This window comes from Sapajus apella, unplaced genomic scaffold (genome assembly GCF_009761245.1).
Source record: "Sapajus apella isolate SASKATOON/1434 unplaced genomic scaffold, GSC_monkey_1.0 scaffold5, whole genome shotgun sequence".
NCBI classification, from domain to species: Eukaryota; Metazoa; Chordata; class Mammalia; order Primates; family Cebidae; genus Sapajus; species Sapajus apella.
The window spans coordinates 7,354,869-7,374,011 of record NW_022436945.1 but is presented as its reverse complement, the minus strand read 5'-3'; the positions used below and the strand labels follow the sequence as shown (position 1 = coordinate 7,374,011).

Sequence of the window (19,143 nt, the reverse complement as noted above, 5' to 3'; positions counted from 1 at the left end):
AAGGGATACCACATTTTGTTGGATTTGGGGACTTTGGTTGCCAGACACTGTGACTAAATGTGAACATGCCAAGGTGCCCTTAGACATTGTGAGCCCACCGTGGGGTACCCTCTCTGTTACCTCTAGCCTGAATCTGATTATGTGTTAATTTTGGGTGGGCATTTAGGAAGAGTTTTCACATGATAGGGCAGACTCACATGGGTGTGCATGCTGGAAACAGCTGAAGCCCCCTAAGGCCCCAATTCAGGGGACTCTGGTTCCTACTCCAACAGGTATAATATTGGGTTTTTTTTTAAATTTAATTGAGTGTTTTGTGGCATCAGGGTATACAATATCTTCAACTAAAGTCTCTGTTCTGCAGGTGTAGGTGAACATAGGAACCCCTTACTCCAAGGTCTATTTCATCCTTTATTTTTTGAGATGGAGTCTTGCCCTATTGCTCAGGCTGGTGTACAATGGTGCAATCTCGGCTCACTGCAACCTCTGCCTCTGTGGTTCAAACAATTCTCCTGCCTCAGCCTCCTGAGTAGCTGGGATTATAGGCACCCGCCACATGCCCAGCTAACTTTTGTATTTTTAGTAGAGATGGGGTTTCACCATGTTGGTTGGCCAGGCTGGTCTCAAACTCCTGACCTCATGATCCACCTGCCTTGGCTTCCCAAAGTGCTGATATTATAGGCGTGACTCATTGCGCCCGAACTTCATCCTTAGTAGAATCACCAATAACAAATTTCATAGGACAATTTTTTAAAGCATATTTTTTCTTTACCACAAGAAACCCTCATTAATGTTACAGTTTGCCCTGGAGCACAAGCTTGACTCTATTAAAGAGAAAAATCAGTCTTTTCCTGTCATTTTGGGGTTTAACTATACAGAAGAGCTAACATAGTGGGCCTCAACCGGCATCTAGGATTTCCAGAGAGTCCCCCCACTGAAACCGATAAGAGTTGCTGACTTTACCTAAGCTATGCGAGTAATGAGGTTTACACTGAACACCTGCTTTCCTTCTGAATGTCCGAAGTTTTGGTACATACCTGATGAAGGTTGCCTACTGCCTCTCCTCCAATAAAAACCTCGTATGCTAAGTCTTTAATGAGCTTCCTTGGTAGACAGTATTTCATATATATTGTCACAGCTCCTTGCTAGGTGAATTAAGTATGTCCTTTGTGACCACTGAAAGAGGACCCTTGGAAACTTGCCCCTAGATTTCCTCCAGATTTCACCCCATGCACCTTTCCTTTTAGCTGATTTTGCTTCGTACCTTTCACTGTCATAAATCATAGCCACGAGCATGGCTATATACTGAGTCCTGTGAGTCTTCTAATGAATGGTTAAACCAGGGGCTAGTCTTGGGGACCCCCAACAGGTACTAATAGATGCTGTTACAGATAAATGCCAAGATGTCAGAGGCTCAACATGGTAGTTATTGATGTGAAGATTGATGACAGTGTTCCTGGGAGAGAAGGTGGCCTTCTCCCTGGTCCTTCAGGGCCCGGATGCCTTCCATCTTGAACTCTGCCTTCCCCTAAGACCTCTGACTCCGCTGCATTAAGGCTGCAGATGGAAAAAGAAACTGTGGGAAGGACATGAGCCCTTCTTAACGTTCCCACATTGCCCTCAGGATGACACACATCACCCCATCTACCCAAATTCCATTGGCAGTCACCAGTCATAGGACCTCACCTAAAGTCAAGGGGCTAGGAAATGGAGCCTCTGCTCAGTGGCTGCTCTGTAGCAGCTCTTCACTGCGGAAGGAAAGCATGAATCCCTGAGGACCTATAGCAGCTCCATAGCAAATACTTACTATGAACCGATTGTGTATGCAACTTTATGCCAAGTGCTATTAAGCAGCCCAAAAAAGTGATATTGTTCTTGTCCATGTGCAGCTTGACATGGAAAAGGGGATTGGTGACCCCAAGGATGAGGAGGCAAGGCCCACTTTTTCTGGAAAGTCTTCTTTCCTCCCAGACCTCTTCCTCTGTGTTTCCACAGTAACTGGTGATAAATCCTCTTGTAGCACTCATTGCAGTTCATTGAAGCTTTCCATTTTCTTGTCTGACTCTCCAACTGAATGATAATATTTTTAAGGTTGCAAATTCAGTTGTCTTATTGACCAGCATGTAACCCCAGTGCCCAGCACAGAGCCTGCCACATCTGAGATTGCAGTGAATCCGCGAATGAATAAATGACTGAGTGAGAAGGTGAGATGCAATGTGGCACCATGCATGGAACGTGTGCTTTGGCATTACTCAAATCTTCTCATGACTGGGACTTCACAAAAGTTACTGAACTTCTCTGAACCTCAGTTGCTCAGAAAAATACCAAATTGCAGGGTTGCCATGAGGATTCTCTGAGATTATGAATGTATATATAGCATCTGTCCCTGTGATAGGCACATAGTAAATTTGATAAAAATGATATTTGTAGGCCGGGCGTGGTGGCTCACGCCTGTAATCCCAGCACTTTGGGAGGCTGAGGCGAGTGGATCATGAGGTCAAGAGATCAAGACCATCCTGGTCAACACGGTGAAACCCCGTCTCTACTAAAAATACAAAAAATTAGCTGGGCATGGTGGCGCGTGCCTGTAATCCCAGCTACTCAGGAGGCTGAGGCAGGAGAATTGCCTGAACCCAGGAGGCGGAGGTTGCAGTGAGCCGAGATCGCGCCATTGCACTCCAGCCTGGGTAACAAGAGCGAAACTCGATCTAAAAAAAAAAAAAATGATGTTTGTAATTAACCTAAATTATAGCCAATGGGAAACCAATTTCAGCTTCTAGGTATATTCTTTTTTTTTTTTTTTAATTGTACTTTAAGTTCTGGGGCACATGTGCAGATCTTGCAGGATTGTTGCATAGATACACACATGCCATGGTGGTTTGCTGTCTCCATCCCCCAATCAGCTACATCAGGCATGTCTCCCAATATTATCCTTCCCCAACTTCCCCACCTCCCGCTGTCCCTCCTCTAGCCCCCCAGCCCCCAACAGACCCCAGTATATGACATTCCCCTCCCTGTGCCCTTGTGTTCTCATTCTTCAATACCCGCCTATGAGTGAGAAATTGCAGTGTTTGGTTTTCTGTTCTTGTGGCAGTTTGCTGAGAATTATGGTTTCCAGATTCATCCGTGAACTCATCCTTTTTTATGGCTGCATGGTATTCTCTGGTGTATATGTACCAGATTTTCTTTGTTCAGACTCTCATTGATGGGCATTTGGGTTGGTTCCAGGTCTTTGCTATTATAAACAGTGCCACAATGAACATGACGTGTGCATGTGTCTTTATAATAGAATGATTTATAATCCTATGGGTATATACACAGTAATGGGTTTGCTGGGTAAAATGGAATTTCTATTTCTAGATCCTTAAGGAATTGCCACACTGTCTTCCACAATGGCTGAACTAATTTATACTCCCACCAACAGTGTAAAATGTTCCTATTTCTCCACATCCTCTCCAACATCTGTTGTCTCCAGATTTTTTAATGATTGCCATATCAGACAGAGACAATGAAAAATAAGATCTTAGGCTGTGTCCTGGATATAAGTTCACTCTTTCTTCAAGAGCTGTAGTCTCCAGGTAAACCATTGTTAAATCTATTACACATGTCACCTCTAGTGGTGCTACCTGGCCTTCAATGATGATTTTGTAATTAACACACACATGCATAGACACACAGGCACACAGTAATACCAAACACTTCCTCTCATACACTATTCCTGATTGATCTATTTTCTATTTCTTAACTATCTGAGCCTCTAATTTTTTTACTTTTTTTTAAAGCCACAGAAAGCTTTTTTTTTTTTTTTTTCTAAACTCTATGCTAGGGAAGCCCAAGTGTGAAAGCTCTTCCCTGGTTGATGGGGGGTCCCCACCTGCTCAGCCTCCCCCTAGCTCCCTGATGTTGCCCTGACCTCCATCAAAGAACTCAAGACTACAAGGAGCGCAGTTTGAAAACCACAGGTGAAGCAGTAATAGGAACTTGGCAATGAAGTTATAGTCTAGTTCAGTAGACAGCCTCATGGATAAGGAAAAACCAGCAACCCCCAAAGCCTAAAAGTAAATCCTTGTGAAAGGGTGTGGTGGGGAGTCTTCAGGAAAACTTTGCTGATCGTAAATGCCCCAGGGCGCCAATGTCATGTTTGGCATCTGACTTCACAGCGTCTGTACCAGCCCAGCATCTCTTGCATTGTTCTCAGTGAGGACATCTCATGCGGGGCTCACCCTGCCCTGGATTTCTCAGTCTTTGACCTCCTCATCTCCAGCAATCTTTTCCTCTACTTGGCCTCAGTCACACACTCCCTTTGACACTTTACCTTGTCATCACCAAAAAACTGCCTCCGCTCCATCTTTCCTGCTTGCTGGCCCTTGAAAATACCTTGTCTCTTCTTTCTGTCACACTCACCAAATAAAACTCCAACTCCAATAACCCATCCATCCTTTCTGTCCTTCTTTGAACTCATTCAGATGAACCTGACTGAGGAAAATCTCACAGCAAAGCAGAGAGAACTGTAACTCAACACGACCTCCAATGCCACACTGTAACGTAGACCACTGGCTTCTCCCTTCCTAAAAATGAGTTCACAACCCCTCACTCTTCACACCTCTATGCTTTCTTCCTGTCTTCCAATTCAGCTCACTCTTAGTGACCTTGGCTCATTCCACTGAGAATGTAGAAGCCACCTTCTCATGTCTACAAGACAAGTGCTCCCTCGTTCACCTGTCCAAAGTGCCACACACCTGTTTCCACCTCTTCCTTCCATCCTACCCCTGTGAGGATGTGCTCTTAAAACCAATCTCCGTGGCACCCTTCTCAGGGATTTTTCCCTTCATTATCGTTATTCCTGGGGCTTCAACCTGTTTGGTTTTGAAACAGGGTCTCACTCTATCACCCAGGCTGGAGTGCAGTGGCAGGATCACAGCTCACTGTAGCTTCGATTCCCCCAGCCCAAGTGATCCTCCCACCTTAGCCTCCCAAGTAGCTGGAACCCCAGGCATGTACCACCATGCCCAGTTTTTTTTTTTTTTTTTTTTTTTTTTTTTTTGGTAGTGGCAGGATCTCCCTATCCTGCCGAGGCTGGTCTCAAAATCCTAGGCTCAAGTAATCCTCCCGCCTCAACCTCGCGAAGAGCTGGGATTACAGGCATGAGCCATGTGCCTGGCTTCAACTTCTAGATTCTCCATGGGGTCATTTCTATCATCCTATGGATATGTTCTGGAATCTCTCATCAAGCAAACAGAAATAAAACTCTCCAGACTCCACCTCCCTCATCTGTAGCTCCGGCTGGCTCTTCTGAGTGCCAGATATTTATCTCTGTGTGCCTTGGTGCCGTCTCCACTAGGATGTGCAGAGGTACATCAAACTTAGTATGTCCAAATTAGACTTCTCGATTTTCTTCTCTATACCTGTTCTACCTACAGTTTTTCCCATTTCAGGAAACACCAACCTGTGGCTCAGGCAAACATCCCAGGAGTCATTCTCGATTCCTGGGCTTCTCACTGTTCTCCTGTCTTCCTTCATTCAGTTCTTCACATAGCAAAGAAAGCATTCTTTTTGTTTTCTTTTGCGTTAAATGTGGAAGAAGAGAACTCCTTGTCTATTTCCTGATCCTACAAGAAAAGCATTTAGTCTTTTACCCTTGAGGATGTTGTTAACCGGAGACTTTTCCTAGATGTGCCTTATGAGGCTGAAAAGAGTCCATTCTGTGCCTTGTTTGTTGAGTGTTTTTATCATGCAAAGATGTTTAATTTTGTCAACTATTTTTTTCTGTGTCTATTGAGACAGTCCTGTGGTTTTTGTCCTTTACTCTGTTGATGTGGGGTATTACATTAGCTGATTTTCACATTATACTGGCCTTTTTATATATTGCTCTGTCCAGTTTTTTGTTTTTGTTTTTTTGAGATGGAGTTTCACTCGTTTTTGCCCAGGTCAAACTACAGTGGTGTGATCTCGGTTCACTGCAACCTCTGCCTCCCAGGTTCAAGTGATTCTCCTGCCTCAGCTTCCCTAGTAGCTGGGATTAGAGGTGCATGCCACCATGCTCAGCTAATTTTTGTATTTTTAATAGGGATTGGGTTTCACCATGTTGGCTAGCCTGGTCTCAAACTTCTGACCGCAGGTGATCCGCCTGCCACGGCCTTGCAAAGTGCTGGGATTACAGGCATGAGCCACTGCGCCCGGCCTCTGTCCAGTTTTCTAAGTGTTTTGTTCAGGGGTTTGCATTCCAAAGTGTTCCTTCTGAACAAATGCGATGACATCACTTCTCTGCTTTAAAGCTCTTCCGTGGATTCCCGCCCGTACTCCAGAGGTCCCCTTCGGAATTTGGCCCAAGCTGCCCTCTCTGGGGCCTTTGTGCAATGTCACCCCTTTGCTCTGTTCCCAGTCCAAATCCTTCCCTATCGCACTTCCCTGCTCTCTCACTGGCTTCTCCCGGAAACAGTTTCTAGTAAGTCCCCTCCATGCAAATCCTCTTCTCAGGCGCCACTTGTGCAGATCAACCACTATGCAGGAGAAGCATCTCTGGTCCCCTCAGCGCTCCCACACCCACAGCCTCCTCGCCCTAACTGGGCTCTGATGATTTTCCTGCAGGTGATTTATGCCCTGAACACCCGCCAGGATGAGGCGGAGGCCAGCATGGAGGCGCTACGGGAGGCACACCAGGAGGAGCTCCAGAATGCCATGGCAGAGACCAAGGCCAGGGTCCTGCAGGAACAGGGCTGCGTGGAGGAGGAGGCCCTTCTCCAACGCATCCAGGCCCTGGAGAGCGCCCTGGAGCTGCAGAAGAGGCTGACACAGGAGGCTCTGGCTGAGTCGGCCTCGTGCAGGCTGGAGACCAAGGAGAGAGAGCTGAGAGTGGAGGCAGAGCACGCCGAGCGGGTCCTCACGCTCTCCAGGGAAATGCTGGAGCTCAAGGCTGACTACGAGAGGAGGCTCCAGCACCTGACGAGCCACGAGGCTCCCCCGAGGGGCCGGCTGCCCCAGGAAAGCCCTGACACCAAGTCAGAGCCAGGCCAGGGCCCGGAGATGCAGGAGGTCCTGCTAGAGGTGCAGCGGCTGCGAGTGGAGAACCAGCAGCTGAGCAAGGACTACGCGCGCAAGGCCGAGGAGCTGCAGGCCACCTACGAGCGGGAAAACGAGGCCATCCGGCAGGCCATGCAGCAGTCGGTGAGCCAGGCCCTGTGGCAGTGGCAGGAGAAGGAGTCGGACCTCCGCAAGAACTTCCAGGTCCAGGAGTCCGCCCTGCAGGCTCAGGTCCGGAAGCTGGAAGGAGACCTGGAGCACAGAGGCCGCAAGATCAGTGACCTGAAGAAGTACGCCCAGAAGCTGAAGGAGAGGATTCAGGTAAAGCAGCATCTCTTCATACAACCTCACAGGGATAATCAGTAGGGGTGCATATTGTGAACCTGCTATAGGTCGGGCACTGTGCCAAGCACTTGCCTTCTATGGAGGTGAGCCCTATTGCCTCCATTGAATTCAACTACATTCATTCCACAAATATTTATTTTTATTTATTTATTTATTTATTTATTTGCTTGCTTGCTTTTTTATTTTTGAGATGGAGCCTCACTCCGTCACCCAGGCAGGAGTGCAGTGGCATGATCTCAGTTCACTGCAACCTCTACCTCACAGGTTCAAGCAGTCCTCCTGCCTCAGCCTCCCTAATAGCTGGGAATACAGGCACTCACCACCACACCTAGCTAATTTTTGTATTTTCAGTAGAGGCAGGGTCTCACCATGTTGGCCAGGATAGTCTTGAACTCCTGACGTCAGGTGATCTGCCCGCCTCAGCCTCCCAAAGTGCTGGGATTACAGACTTGAGCCACTGCACCCAGCCCACAGATATTTATTGAACACTGACTATCTGCCACGCCCAGGGCAGGGACACATGGTGAGTTATACTTGGTCCCTAGCTTTGGAAAACTTGGAGACTTACAGTCTACAGATGAGAAGCTAAGACTGAAATTGAGAGGCTTAAGGACTGGTCTGCCTTGGCACATGGCTAATAAGTGTTTGAACTCAGGTCAGCCTGATTCTAAAGCCCCGTTAATTTCATAGCAACCTACCCCTCCTAAAATACCCAGGACTTTGTGTTTATAAAGAGCAGGATCGTTGATGATTCAGCTATGTAAGCCCCATAAAAGCACTGAGCCCCATCTCTAAAAGTAGCAGCAGTTAACATTTTGTGTGTGTGTGTGTGTGTGTGTGTATTTAGTAGAGACAGAGTTTTACCATGTTGGCCAGGATGGTCTCGATCTTCTGACCTCAAGATCCACCTGCCTCAGCCTCCCAAAGTGCTGGGATTACAGGCATGAGCCACCGTACCTGGCCAGCAGTTAACATTTCTAATACTCCCTGAGCACTGTTTTTTTGTTTGTTTTTCACCAGACACTGTATCTCATTTACGCCTCACTACAGAAAGGCCAGAGGATGAGGAAGGATTTGATGAGCCCTGAGCCACTGGATTGCACAGACTCAGGGCTTCTGCTGTGCACATACCCACCTTTCAGGTCTGATGGCTGTTCTGTGTACACAGGATATCTCTATACAGAACTGTAACCAGAGCAATGGGACCCTTCCTTTCTGTTTAGGACCTGGATGTGCAGCTCAAGGAGGCTCGACAGGAGAATTCAGAGTTGAAAAACACTGCAAAAAAACTTGGGGAGAAGCTGGCTGCTGCCAAAGACAGAATGATGCTGCGGGAGTGCCATGGGACGCAGAAGACAGGTAAGATGCCCTGGGATGATTTCCTTAAAAGACCAAGGTTAGCTGCCAGGTGGGCGTGGTGCTACTGGCAGCCTTGAGCCTGCTAAGGGAGCAGAGAGGAGGGCCAGGGCTTCCTGATCTGAGCTGCCTGGTGCATGAGACCAATCCCTGCTGGGTACAGGTGAGCTGACACCTACAGCTGCCTTGCCTGGAGCTAGCCCAGGCTGGACATCTAAAAGGACTACTTGCCCCAGAATTGTTTCCACCAGACTCACCACAGTGCCCGAAATTCTTAGCCCTGACTCATCCCACCCCCTACCACTTAACACAATGCTTTATGCTTTTCACGTCATTTAACACAATTATGCTATTGGGCCTTTTCAATAATGTTGGGTGATAAGTATTGTCAATCTGGTTGGGCAGACTGATGGTGGCTCATGCCTGTAATCCCAGCACTTTAGGAGGCTTAGGAGGGAGGGCCACTTCGGCCCAGGACTTTGAGACCAGCCTGGGCAACATGAGACCCCATCTCTATGAAAAAATAAAAAGTAAAAAATTAAGTACAGGCTAGGCATGGTGGCTCGTGCCTGTAATCCCAGCACTTTGGGAGGCCAAGGCAGGTGAATCACCTGAGGTCAGGAGTTTGAGACCAGCCTGGCAAACATGGTGAAACCCTAAAAATACAAAAATACAAAAAAATACAAAAAAATAAAATTAGTTAACATTTTTTTGTGTGTGTGTATTTAGTAGAGACAGAGTTTTACCATGTTGGCCAGGATGGCCAATATCTCGATCTTCTGACCTCGAGATCCACCTGCCTTGGCCTCCCAAAGTGCTGGGATTACAAGCATGAGCCACTACACCTGCCTAAAAATACAAAAAATTTAGCCAGAGCATGGTGGCATGTGCCTGTAATCCCAGCTACTTGGGAGGCTGAGGTAGGAGACTCGCTTGAGTCCTGGAGGCAGAGGTTGCAGTGAGCTGAGACTGCGCCATTGCACTCTGGCCTGGGCAACAACAATGAAACTCCATCTCAAAAATAATAATAATAATAGTAACACAAAGTATTGTCTCGAAATTTTGGGCTCAAGTGATCCTCCCACCTTGGCCTCCCAAAGTGCTGGGATTACAGGCGTTAGCCACCACACCCAGCCCAAAAAGTATTGCCAATCTTTCATGTTACAGATGAAGAAATGCGACCAAGAAAGGATAAGTGCCTGGCTCAAGTCAGCCAATTGGTTGGTGATACAATCTTGCTTATATCCAAAAATACATGATTCTAAGTGCCTTCCCCTAGGCCCCCTCAACAGAAAGCTCTTGACACTGGGAAATATAACAAAGGCATAAAACATGGGAACTGCCTTCAGGGAGTTCATAGGATTGTACATTACAGCCCACAGCGTGATTTGGTATCAAAGGCAGCAGATAAATAATGTGCATGAGAAAGAAGTCACCATGGGCCAGAAAGGTGCAGAGAAGGAGGTCCTGGTTCTGGAGAAACCGGGAAGGTGTTGTGGGTTTAGAACAGAAGTCTCAAAAGTAGGACATGAGAACTTCAGTGAATATGGGAGGAAAACTTAGTAATTCTGCTTATATTAAATATTTGTTATTGTTTCATCCTTTAAATTCCTATTAAAAGAACATGTATTTAGAATGCTCAATTTTTGTAACCAATGGAAACTGCAGTCAAAAAGATTTGGAGATTATTTAGGAAGGGAGAACAGGGCAGCTATTTAAGTTCATGAGGCTTCTTGAGATGAGAATTGCTACCTTAACCATGCTTCAGGGCCAGCAGACCACAGGGCAGGAATTACACAGGGGACGCAGGACAAAGTGTTTGAAAAGCAGAACTGGGACCTGACAGCAGAAAGCCTTGAACAAGAGGCCATGGCCAAGAGCATTCCAAATAATGCTGAAATGTCTACTTGCAGATGACATGAAGACTGAGCTAGTTTCAGAGAATGAAGTCCTGGGGGAAGAGAATGACTTGGAAACCCGCAATCTTCATCCTCAGCAGGATCAAAGCCATCCCAAGGAGTGTCCTTGCATGAAAGGAAGCACAGACACACAGGTAGTGTCTGCCCCAGCCCTGGGGATGGAGAAGGCAGAGGGAGCTTTGCTATCTATCATAAGCATCAGGTAGAGGCCAGTCCAAACATAGTGGATCCACTTGGAGTCAGCAGACCCCACAGTTTCAGGAGTAAAATTCCAGCCAACTTACTGCCTACTTCATGCCATTAGAAACCAGGAGACTGAGAATGCAGCAGAATCCTCCCAGCGCTGTATCAGCGGCTTCTGCGAAACTAGAAACTGGTTTAGGATCTCATTGCATGTTCCCATTCAAAACAAGCAAAGCATTATTTAAAAGCTACCATAGTATGGGCTGAAATATCGCATCTCATGATAACACATACACCCTTCCAAAAATCCCTTTTCCAGTGGTAGAGACTCTTACTAACATCAAATATATAGTCTTGTAAAATTGATTGCACCTTGTGCTACATGCTGTAAAAACAGTATGTAAATGTTGTAAACATTGCATGAAAGAGAAATGGTGATTCGCTGCTCCTCACCCCTCCCCAGCAGTTTTACAAGGTCCTTTTTCTTTTTATAGACCAAGAAAGAGGCAAGTGTTGAGACAGGATATATGAAGCAGCAATATGAAGAAGACCTCCGTAAAATCAAACATCAGACAGAAGAGGAGAAGAAGCATCTCAAAGACCAGCTGGTGAAGCGGCTGGAAGACTTGGTAAAGAATCACACCATGGAAATCAAATCAGTTCGCTCGTCCGTGGAGGCTGAAAGAAAGAAACTGCAGAAGGTGAGATCTACTTCCATAGAGACTGGGCTGGTTCCTTTTTCTTTCTCCCACCTCCTTCTTTTCCTTTTTTCTTCCTTCTTCCTGGAACATCCACTGAGCTCCTGCTATGTACAAATGTAAGCTTATTCTCTGAATATACACAGATGAAAGATACAGACCCTGTCCAAAGGCAGTTCAAGGTCTTTTGGAGGAGACGGGGGACAGCCCTAAGGGCCTGCAGTCATTGACATGGGGTGGAATTGTGTCATGAGTGGTGAATGTAGGAAAATTCAACTCTACTTACTCTGCAAAAACATACAGAGAATACCATGAACCAAAAACTCAGGCCTGGAGGACTTCCTGGATCTAACGCCCCACCCTACCACCACACTTGGAGCGATATAACCTGGGTCCCCACAGAGGGAAATTCCACATGCCTCGGGATCCTAATTTGTAAAATGGGGGACAATAATAGCACCTCACAGATTAGCTGCAAGGATTCAATGAGGGAACCACGTGGAGACACAAGGCATATCCTAGTGCCTAGGACAGGTGGGCAGCAGGTCAATGCCGGTAATTAATCAGCAGCATGCCAAAGGAGGGAAAATTCTGTCTCTTGTGCTGTTCTGCTCTCCCTCCAAACAGGGTGGCTTTCAGCTGGCAAGGCATGCAAAACCTCATCTCTTGTGTTTGCTGGAATAAGTAAACAACATATGTGAAGATTTCGGAAAAGAATAAAGTGTGAAGCAATGTCATTGTGAATGCAGGTGGATTGCTTTGTTTAATTATTACAAGGAGGCCTCTTTATAACCCGAGATTCTGTAGTACCAGCTTTGAGTGTTCACTGAATGACAATCCTATATCACTGGGGCATGCTCTGTTGTGTGGGGCTTAGGAGTAGTAAATACTCAAGAAATACATGTTAAATGAACTCGTGAAAGAGCAAGACTAGTCTCGGATCTAAGTACTGACTCTAACACAAGCTGTGTGACTGGAGACAGGTCACGTAACCTCTCTGAAGCCTAATTTCTGTGTTTTTTTTTTTTTTTTGAAATGGAGTCTTGCTCTGTCACCAGGCTGGAGTGCAGTGGTGTGATCTCGTCTCACTGCAACCTCCACCTTCTGGGTCCAAGTGATTCTCCTGCCTCAGCCTCCCGAGTAGCTGAGACTACAGGCAAGCGCCACCACACCTAGCTAATTTTTGTATTTTTAATACAGACAGGGTTTCACCTTGTTGGCCAGGTTGGTCTTGCTCTCTTGACCTTGTTATCCACCTGCCTTGACCTCCCAAAGTGCTGGGATTATAGGCGTGAGCCACCGTGCCCTGCCTGAAGCCTGGTTTCTAAAATAGGGCTAAATACTTCAGGGGCTTGTTATGTAAATTAATATGGTATTATAGTATATGTAAACCCTTATCTTAGTGAAAAGCATGTAGTGAAAGTTCATGATATGGTAGATATTAATTTCTTTTGTTTGTTTGTTTGTTTGTTTTGAGACGGGATCTCTGTTGCATAGGCTGGAGTACATTGGTGTGATCATGGCTCACTGCAGCCTCAACCTCCTGGGCTCAAGCAATTCTCCTACCTCAGTCTCCCAAGTAACTTGGACTACAGGTGCACGCTACCATGCCTGGCTAATTTTTAAATTTTTCTGTAGAGATGGGTATCTCACTGTGTTGCCCAGCTGGTCTTGAACTCCTGATTCAAGGGATCCTCCCACCTTAGCCTCCCAAAGTGCTGGGATTATAGGTGTGTGCCATCGTGCCCAGCCCTCATTGTTAATTTCCATGTGCGTTGGGTAACCTAATGTGTGATAATATTATTTCATGCCCACTATACTCTGTAATAAAGTACCTTATACTTTAGAACACATTTAATCTTTCCAACAATATTACAAACTGTTCAGATCCCATTTAGAGTTGAGGAAACCAAAGCTCAAAGGTGTTGTATATTAAGTCCCACAGCTAAGTGGTAGAGCTGTAATTCAAACCTGATATCCTGACTCCAGAGCCCGTGGCTTCCCCACCTTCACAATGGGCAGGCAGCCGGATTGAAAGCATTTTTTCTCCCCATGAGCTGCAACTGGTTGCACAAATCTAATCCTCAGACGAACAGATGGACACTCTTTCCATCCCTGGCCACAAGCGACAGGAGGGATGGCAGATCTACAGGTTGACCTGATAACCTGTCAGCCACACCTGACTCTGAATGTATAAATCTCACTTCGGCCTTAATAGGGGGCAGGAGCCTGTCTGGGATATGAATCATGTCACAATAAATTGCACTTACTTTGGGGGTTTTTTGTTTTACATTTTGTTCATTTCCCAAAACTGAGAATTTAAATTAGGCCACACAGATTGGGAAAGGCAAAACCTTAAAAAGGCCTCAAATCTAGGTTTATGGACTAAAAATAGATACCATTTTCCCCTATGGAGTTAGGAGTACACTTTTTTTTTTTTTTTTCGGAGACGGAGTCTTACTTTGTCACCCAGTCAAGAGTGCAGTGGCACAATCTTGGCTCACTGCAACCTGCAACCTCTGCCTCCCGGGTTCAAGCAATTCTCCTGCCTCAGCCTCCTGAGTACCTGGGACTACAGGCACGCACCACCATGCCCGGCTAATTTTTGTATTTTTAGTAGTGACAGGGTTTCACCATATCGGCCAGGCTGGTCTCAAACTCCTGATCTCGTGATCCACCCACGTTGGCCTCCCAAAGTGCTGGGATTACAGGTGTGAGCCATTACACGCAGCCTAGGAGTGCACTATTTCTTTGAGCCCTTGTCTGTGGATATATTGTGTACCCTGAGTGCTACCCTAACCTAAACGGCACACTATAGGAGGTGGGCGGAGTTGACCTGGAGGCCTCAATACCTTCATTGACCTTGGATTAGATGACACCGTTACTGAATCTTGACGGACAGCACAGTACACATCCTATAATTAGCATTGGCATACACTGACTCCCAGGGAAGGGATGCAGATGACGTATTCAGCACCTCCTGAGCTGTGCTAATCACTTCTGCACATTCTTATTTGTATCACTTAGGATTCTTGGTGACAATAATCACGAACCCACCTGGGAGTTTAGGCAGGAAAGTTAATAAAGCATAATGGAGGACCAGGGAACTGGGCTTGGCAGCTACCCAGCCAGGAATAATGTCCCCAATCTATTGCAAAATGGATTAGAACACCTGTGCTGCCACCTCTGAACCTGGACCTGCAGCTTACACAGCCGAAACCACCAACACTGGGCCCTGAATGTTGCCTGGAGATCTGAGCTATCTAATAAGGGAGCCACTAGATAAGTGTGGTTACTTAAATTTGAATTAATTACAATCAAATACAATTGAAATTTCAGTTCCTCGGTGGCACTAGCCGCATTTCAAGTGCTCCCTAGTCTTATGTGGTAGTGGCTACCCTATTGGCCAGCACAGCTCTGAGGGATTTCTGCACATTAGCTATGTCACACTGTGGAACATTCATCATCACAGAAAGTTGAATTGGTCAGTACAGCTCTAGAACAGCTGGCCCTGCTGCCCCTGGAAACTTCAGCTGCCAAATTCTATGTGACTCCCACTGGTCCATATCACTGGCCTCTGATTTGAAATCCAGAATAGGTACACCTGACTGGGGATTTTCAGTCACATGCCCATGCACATGTTGCAGGCAGTCTGGTTTTCCAGTCCTATGATAAGAGGAGGCCTCTGATGCATCAGATGGAGAATTCCCAAACATCCAAATGGAAGAGAGGCTAGATCTTTGGCAGCCAAAAGCAGTGACAACTCTCCACTCAGCAATCAGCTCCTGACCTCAGCTCTGTTGTTGTTTTTCCATTTCATAGGCAAGGAACTTGGGAAATTAAGTAACTTGAGCAGAACACAACTAAGAGATAACACAGTTGTATATGAATCAGGCCTGTCTGACTCCACAGCCAGTAATTTTTGCTCTCTACCAGTCTGTATGTGTAAAGAATATACATTACCCTGGGCCTTCGATAGTAACATTCAGGTCCTTGCTCTGCCATTATCCATATACTACTTATTTACCATCCATGGAATGCATATTTATGTTTTGAGCAGTGCAGGGTTGCAGGAATCAGCCATGTTTTCAGGGAACACACAGTCTGGTAGGGAAGACAAGATCTAGTCAAACAACCAGAGTCAAGTCAGTCTGTAATAAGCCCTGTGCCTGGGGAGAGCAGTCTCACTGTCAAATCTTGAATATGTCACCCCAAACCACTACAGGCCTCTGTCTTCTAATTTTAAATAACAAATATGAATGAGATTATTTTCTCAGATTTTTTTTCCTTTTTTGCTACTAACACCAAGATCTCAATTTTTTTTTTTCCTATTTCTACCAATTCCCCAAATACTCCTGGTTATTTAGAAGTATATTGTTCAATTTCCAACTATTTGGGACATTTCCAGATATCATTTTATTATTGATTTCTAATTTGGTTCCCCTGTGGTTGAAGAATAGATTCTGTCATTTCATTCCTTTGAAATTTGTTCAGCTTGATTTTGGCCCAAATGTGGTCTGTCTAGATGAATGGTTCATGTGTGCTTGAAAAGAATGTGAGTCTGTTGCTGTTGGGTGGAATGTTCTATAAAAGCTAATTAGGTCAAGTTGGGTAATAATATTGTTCAAGTCTATTATGTCCTTACTGAATTTTCTCTACTTGTTCTGTTGATCATTGAGAGAGGAAGAATGAAATCTCAAATTAAAATTGTGGATTTATCTGTTTCTCCTTTTGGATCTCAGTTTTTGCTTCATGTAAGTTGAAACCTTTTCATTAGTGCATTTACATTTAGGATTCTCATGTCTTCTTGATGAATTGACCTTTATTATTTATGAAATAGTATTTGTCCTGAAGTCTGCTTTGTCGAATATATCTATTCATTTCAGCATGTTTACAGTTAGTGTACCTTGGTCTATTTTAATCTATCCTTTTACTTTGACCTGCCTGTGTCTTTCTATTAAAAGTGCTTTTGTGGTATACTTAGGTTCTTTTTTATACGGATTGACAGTCTCTGCCTTTTAGGGGACATTCAGACCATTCACATTTAATGTAATTATCATTAAGTGTACCATCTTGTTGTTTTTCCCACTTGTCACATCTGTTCCCTGCCCCTTTTTTTGCATTTAATTTGGATACATTTGGGGGGTATTCCATTTTCTAGCACCACTTTTGACTTATTAGGTATGCTCTTTTTTGGCAAAGTGGAGGGCTAGTGGTTACTCTAGGATTTGGAATATGCATCTTTAAATTTATTGATCTGTCTTGAAATACATTACTTCACACATACAAACCTCATGATAATACATTTTCATTTCACTCTTTATGTTCTTTGTGCAATGGTTGTCATATACTACATTTTATTTTATACATGCTAAAAGTCCCACAGTATGTTGCTTTTATATTTGCTTAAATGGACAATCATCTTTTAGATTTAAAAAATTCAATTAGAATAAAAGGGTCATTTTCCCATTTGTTTGCCATTTCTGCAGTCTTCATTTTGGTAGCATCAAGTACCTGTGTAGTATCATTTTTCTTTAGCCTAAAGAACTTCCTGTAACATTTCTTGTAGCATGTGTCAACTCCTACTTGCAACAAATTTTCTTTCTCCATTTGCCTTCATGTTTGTTGGATATTTTTACTGGATATAGAATTCTAGGTTGACAGTTGTTTTTTCTTCCAACACTTTAAAGATGTCATTCAGTATCTTTTGGTTTGCATTTTCTTCCAGCAAAAAGTTAACAGCCACATTTATCTTCTTTTACTTGTGCATAGTATGTTTCTTCTTATCAACTGCTTTCAAGATTTTCTCTTTATCACTGGTTTTCAACAATTTGACTATGATACGCCATTGTGTGATTTTCCTTGTGTTTTTGTTATAGGCTCATTGAATTTATGGGTTTACAGTTTTCATGAAATTTGGAAATGTTAAGACCATTATTTCTTCCATTGTTTTTCCTGCTCTTTCTCCTCTTCTAATATTGTCCCACAAATCTTTGAGGTTCTCTTCATTTTCAGACTCCTTGTCTCTTTCTGTTTCAATTTGGATAATTTCTCTTGCTATATCTTTAAGTTCACTCATCTTTCTTTCTGTACCACCTAATCTTTTTAAAAACCCATTCAGTACATTTTTCATTTTAGATATCCTATTTTAGCTCTAGAAATTCTATTCTGTTCTTCTTTATAGCTTTCTTTTCCCTCTTCACTATTTTCATGGTTTTCTTTAAGTTATTGAACATATTTACAATTGTTCCTTTAACATTGTTGTCTCTGTCACTTTTGGATCTTTTTCTATTGACTGGTTTTTTCTGCTCTTTATAAGTCACATTTTCCTGCTGCTTTTCCTAGTTAGTAATTTTGTATTGAATGTTGGACATTGAGAATGTTAAGTTGTTAAACATGGACTTTATTGTCCTTTTTGTTGAATTTCGTTTCGACAGGCAGTTACATTACTTGTGAACCAGCTTCATTTTGTGAGATGTTTTTATTGCAATAAATTATGTATAATATAAAATTTTCCATTTTCTGGATTTATTTTTAAGCTTTGTTAGGATAAGTCTAAAGTATAATTTTCTCTAGCTCTAGTTAAGCTCTACTACTGAGTTGGGATGCTTCATTGAGTCTTATGCGCCATGTATTGATTAGTATCAATGTTGGTATTATTGCTAATGACTGGTTCTGAGTGATTTTTTTTAAGACCTACTGGTTGACTCTTTCAGCAACATCATGAACTTTACTCTAAATATATACAAACAATTAACTTTTCTTTTTGAAAAAAGTTAACAAGTTTTCTCTTAAAATTCCAACTGAAATCTCTACATGGTAATTTTCTGTAGTTGCTCAGTTGTTGTTCCCTTACAGTGGCACCTTTACATCTCTTTTCCTTAATTACCTGTAATTGTAGACAATCTGGACAAAGGAACAGTAAATGAGTGTGAATCCTGCATCCACCTCTTATCAGCTGTGGGATTTCTCTGTGTAAATGGGTGCAATAAAACCTATTTTCCTGGGTATCTGAAAGTTCAGTGAGAATAGAGTTTACGAAAATGCTCTATGAATTCTATAAATTAATGGCCCATGAAACACTCTTCCAGTTTTGGGATGAAGCGATTTAGATATCTGAGAGCATTAGTCTCCTTTTTTCTCAATGTTCTTGTCTTTGCTATCTTTTTTTCTCTTTACCTGAGTTAAGGGACTATTTAAGCTGCCCGTTGAAATCTTCAAGGTCACTTTGGGCTGAGCTGGGCTGAGCATGCTTCTTTCAAATCTGTGTTCTCACCCATAACTGTTTTCTGACAGTAAACCACATTACTTTGCACCCAAAATGAAGCTAACTAATGCCAAAAATTCCTGCTGACATTGATTATTTCCACCTGTGGGGGAATTTTTTTCACATTAGGTTCATTTGTCAAGGTTACAGCTGAAGCTATGATTAATTACTTGTAGCCTGGGAAGTTAAGCTATGTAAAATTAGAAATAGCCATTCCTTTATGCTAAAAATTATTATCACAGGGGATTGTCACTGTGCTGTTACAGTGAACACATCTTGGCAGTATTAGTGTCTTCTCTATTAAAGCATGCTAAACAAAACTTCTGTTCAAAAGCTTCTATGGATGAGAAGCTAATTA

General features: G+C 43.9%; 1 protein-coding gene across 6 annotated transcripts in view; it reads left to right on the top strand.

The window, feature by feature from the left end:
• Positions 1 to 19,143, top strand: part of FAM184B (family with sequence similarity 184 member B) — a 139,495-nt gene that overhangs the window by 59,150 nt on the left and 61,202 nt on the right. For all 6 annotated transcript variants that reach the window (XM_032273170.1, XM_032273179.1, XM_032273184.1 and 3 more), the window contains exons 2-5: positions 6,586 to 7,338; positions 8,586 to 8,721; positions 10,632 to 10,771; positions 11,315 to 11,521. In XM_032273170.1, the coding sequence (XP_032129061.1) occupies positions 6,586 to 7,338; positions 8,586 to 8,721; positions 10,632 to 10,771; positions 11,315 to 11,521 (1,236 nt within the window). The remainder of the gene's footprint in view (positions 1 to 6,585; positions 7,339 to 8,585; positions 8,722 to 10,631; positions 10,772 to 11,314; positions 11,522 to 19,143) is intronic.